General features: G+C 56.7%; 2 protein-coding genes across 2 annotated transcripts in view; both read right to left on the reverse strand.

The window, feature by feature from the left end:
- The window catches only part of LOC100750080, an 8,543-nt gene extending 5,550 nt beyond the window's left edge, over positions 1–2,993 (reverse strand). Inside the window, exon 1 of the mRNA XM_012387623.2 lies at positions 5–2,993. Within this exon, the coding sequence (XP_012243046.1) occupies positions 5–2,478 (2,474 nt within the window). The 5' untranslated portion in view covers positions 2,479–2,993. The remainder of the gene's footprint in view (positions 1–4) is intronic.
- LOC100745747 overlaps positions 1–2,999 on the reverse strand; it is a 17,084-nt gene that overhangs the window by 9,422 nt on the left and 4,663 nt on the right. The gene's annotated exons all lie outside the window — the stretch shown is intronic.

Genomic DNA, 2,999 nt, shown 5'->3' on the forward strand with positions numbered 1-2,999 from the left:
GACGAGCCTCTTTGGCTTCACCAAACAGAGCGGCGTTTCCTGAGGAGGCACTTCGTGGCAGGAGTTCGTCCTGATCGGGTCTTCGGCTTCCAGGCAGAGCCTCTTCGGCGACGGCAGAGTTTCGTAACAGCAGGAAAGCGTGCAGTGCTGTCTCTTAAACGCAGGGGACAATTCCTCCGAGTGCTCGGGAGCCGAGGCGATCTCCGAGGAATATTCTCGAGGCGAATAACAGTACAGTCTGGTGTGCGAGTTGGAGTAGCAAGATCCTCTTAAGGAGGTTTCCTGGTAGCACGAAGCGACCGGTGTTACGACGTGGCCGTCCATACAACAGGCGAGATTGCAAGAAACGACGGGCTCGTTCTCGGAAGATACATCGACCGCGGCTGGATGCTGGTAGTACGGAAAATGGTGCGAAGAGGAGGAACCAACGTCGCAACAGTAAAGAGGCGGAGGCGATCGCTCGAACTCGATTTCAATTCGATCCTGCGATAAGCTCGAAACGTAGTTCGACGTCCTCAGATCTACCGGTGAGTCACCGGAAGCGGCATCCTGGATAGGGCCGAGCCGTTGTCTGGAGTTTCCACGGAGGGCGATCTCGCCTCGCAGTTCCGTCTCCTGCCCGAGCCACTTCTGTACCTGACGACGGTTTATGCCAAATTTCCTGGCGGTGGCACGTTGATTGCCCGCCACGCCGACGTCTCGATGAAAAGCGTCGAGGACGTCCAATTTGAATCGAAGGGAGAAAGATCGTCGACGAGCGAGGTCGTTGGATGAATTGTGGCCGCCGGAAGAGCAGTCGAGAGGGTCCATCTCGCTGTCGGAGCAACTTGTGCTTGATCTACCGGAGCTGACTGGTTCCTGAGGGCTCGAGGGTAAAGAATACCCTTCTCGATCGTGTACGGGGCTTATCGGACAGGAGTCGACGAGTGTCGAGGTAGCGGCAGGTGGTCGTTGGTAATCGACGTACGAAGACGCGACAACGGCTTCTCTTCCTTCTTCCACGATCGGTGCTGCGACATCCTCCTCCAGCTGGATCTCTTCCTTGACCATCGCTCTACCGATTTCCGGTTCTTCAGCGATGTTCTCCGTTTCCTTCTCTGCGTGGATACGAACCGCGGTGGTCGTCGTTTCCCTGGACTCTCTCTGATGTTGCTGCTGCGCCGATCGGTGGTGCAGGGACGGGATCGGCTTCTCGGAATCCAACGTTGGTGACGCGTGTGCGTGTGCGTGTTCATGGACGTGCACGTGCAAGCATGGACTCGCGGAGGCCCGTGGGGAATCCAAGTGAACGGACGTGGTGGAGCTGGAGCTAGAGTTGGAACCGGTGCCGTTGGCTGGATACGAAATGGGCGAGAGAGGGATCCTCGAGACACCGGGGGAACTCGTCGACTCGCACGGCCCTGGCGTCGCCGCCGAGTCTGGGCTCGCTCGTTCCGTCTTTATCATCGACGGCGCTAGCAGCGATCCGTACGACGGCGGTGACGATGATTTCCCGTCCATCGACGACGACGAATCCACGTCCCCGTAATTTTGCTGAGATCGATGATGATGATGATGAGTAGCACTAGGTGTCGAAGAACGATGTCGATGTAACGACGATGTGGCGATCGCAATCTCGTTGCTAGCCTCGTTACCACCGTATCGGTGGTGTTCCTGATGAACAGGTACTCGATACGCCGTCAGAGTCTGATACACTTTCGCTTCGTTTCGACCGTCGATAGAATTTTCGTGTTCTCGTTGGCCGTCCGAATTTAGAACGTAGTAGGTGGATTCCTGATCTGCGCGTGTCTCTGAGTAACCGTGAACGTCCACCGTTACCTGTACTCGATCCTCCGTTTCCCGACAAGAATGATGCTGCTCGGAATTGCTGCCGGAATATTCTTGATATCCGAGACGAACGGGCAAAACCGGCGCCGTCGCCGTTCCAGATTGGGAAGCATATTGGGGCGAAGAGGGTGAACCACCATGAGGAGGATGAGAAAGAAGAGGTGGGGGCCCTTGCTGTGTAGCCAGCTCGTCGCCGTGCAGTCTGGCGAGGCTGAGGTTCAAGGCCGGCGCTGCTGGAGTCACGGCAGGCCCCGTGGCTTCCGTCACGGTACCGTCCGGCTTGGAAACACCCACGGGAGAGATCGCCGTTGTCGAGACCACTCCACCACTGGTATTTCCAGTCTCGGCACAACTGTTTCTCAAATTATCCTCGCACTGCAGCCATTTCTGTATTTGGCGTCGATGAATCCCGTACTTCCTCGCGGTGGCACGCTGATTTCCACGACAGTCGATGTCGTTTCTGTACGAATCGAGAACCTTGAGCTTGAAGGCCGGAGCAAATATCCGTCTGCTTCCCATCACACCGACCGATTTCCTCGCATTCTGTTGCTGCTGATGTTGATGCACTGATTGCTGTTGTTGCTGTTTTTGATGCACCATTTTCACTGCTGTGTTTCCCTCACCGAGCACTTCGCTTACTCCATGAGCCATAACGCGTGTTATATTTCACGAACCGAACTCCTTCGCAGCGTGACGATGTCCGTCACGTCGAACACGAGAACGAGAACACGACGATGAGCTTCGAAACCGGGCACTGCCAACGACGCACGGGGGTACCTTAACGCGTAACATTGCACGAAGTGGCCTGGCCGCGCCGCGCACGGAGTTCCTTTTAGGTCTTGGTAGATGCCGTAACTAATTTTCATCCCCACCACCGGCGACGAATGCGGCTGCTTCCCAACGAAACGATCTTTCCCTTCCCCTCCCTCGTCCCAAGCTCGCGCTCTCGCTCGCTCACCTCTTGCCGCGCGTCTCCCTTCTCATTGCCGCACTCTCGGTCTCTCACCGTACTACCCCCACTCCCGCATCGACCGTACTCTCGGGCTTTCTCTCTCTTCCCTACCACCGATCCATTCTCTGTCCTTTACTCTCCGTATTCAGTAAGCGCCCCTCGACGTCCCGCATCCCACTCGAGTAGCACAGGCGCTAGTCCACCGCCGTCGGCCACCAGT

Source organism: Bombus impatiens, unplaced genomic scaffold (genome assembly GCF_000188095.3).
Source record: "Bombus impatiens unplaced genomic scaffold, BIMP_2.2 scf_0478, whole genome shotgun sequence".
Classification (NCBI taxonomy): domain Eukaryota; kingdom Metazoa; phylum Arthropoda; class Insecta; order Hymenoptera; family Apidae; genus Bombus; species Bombus impatiens.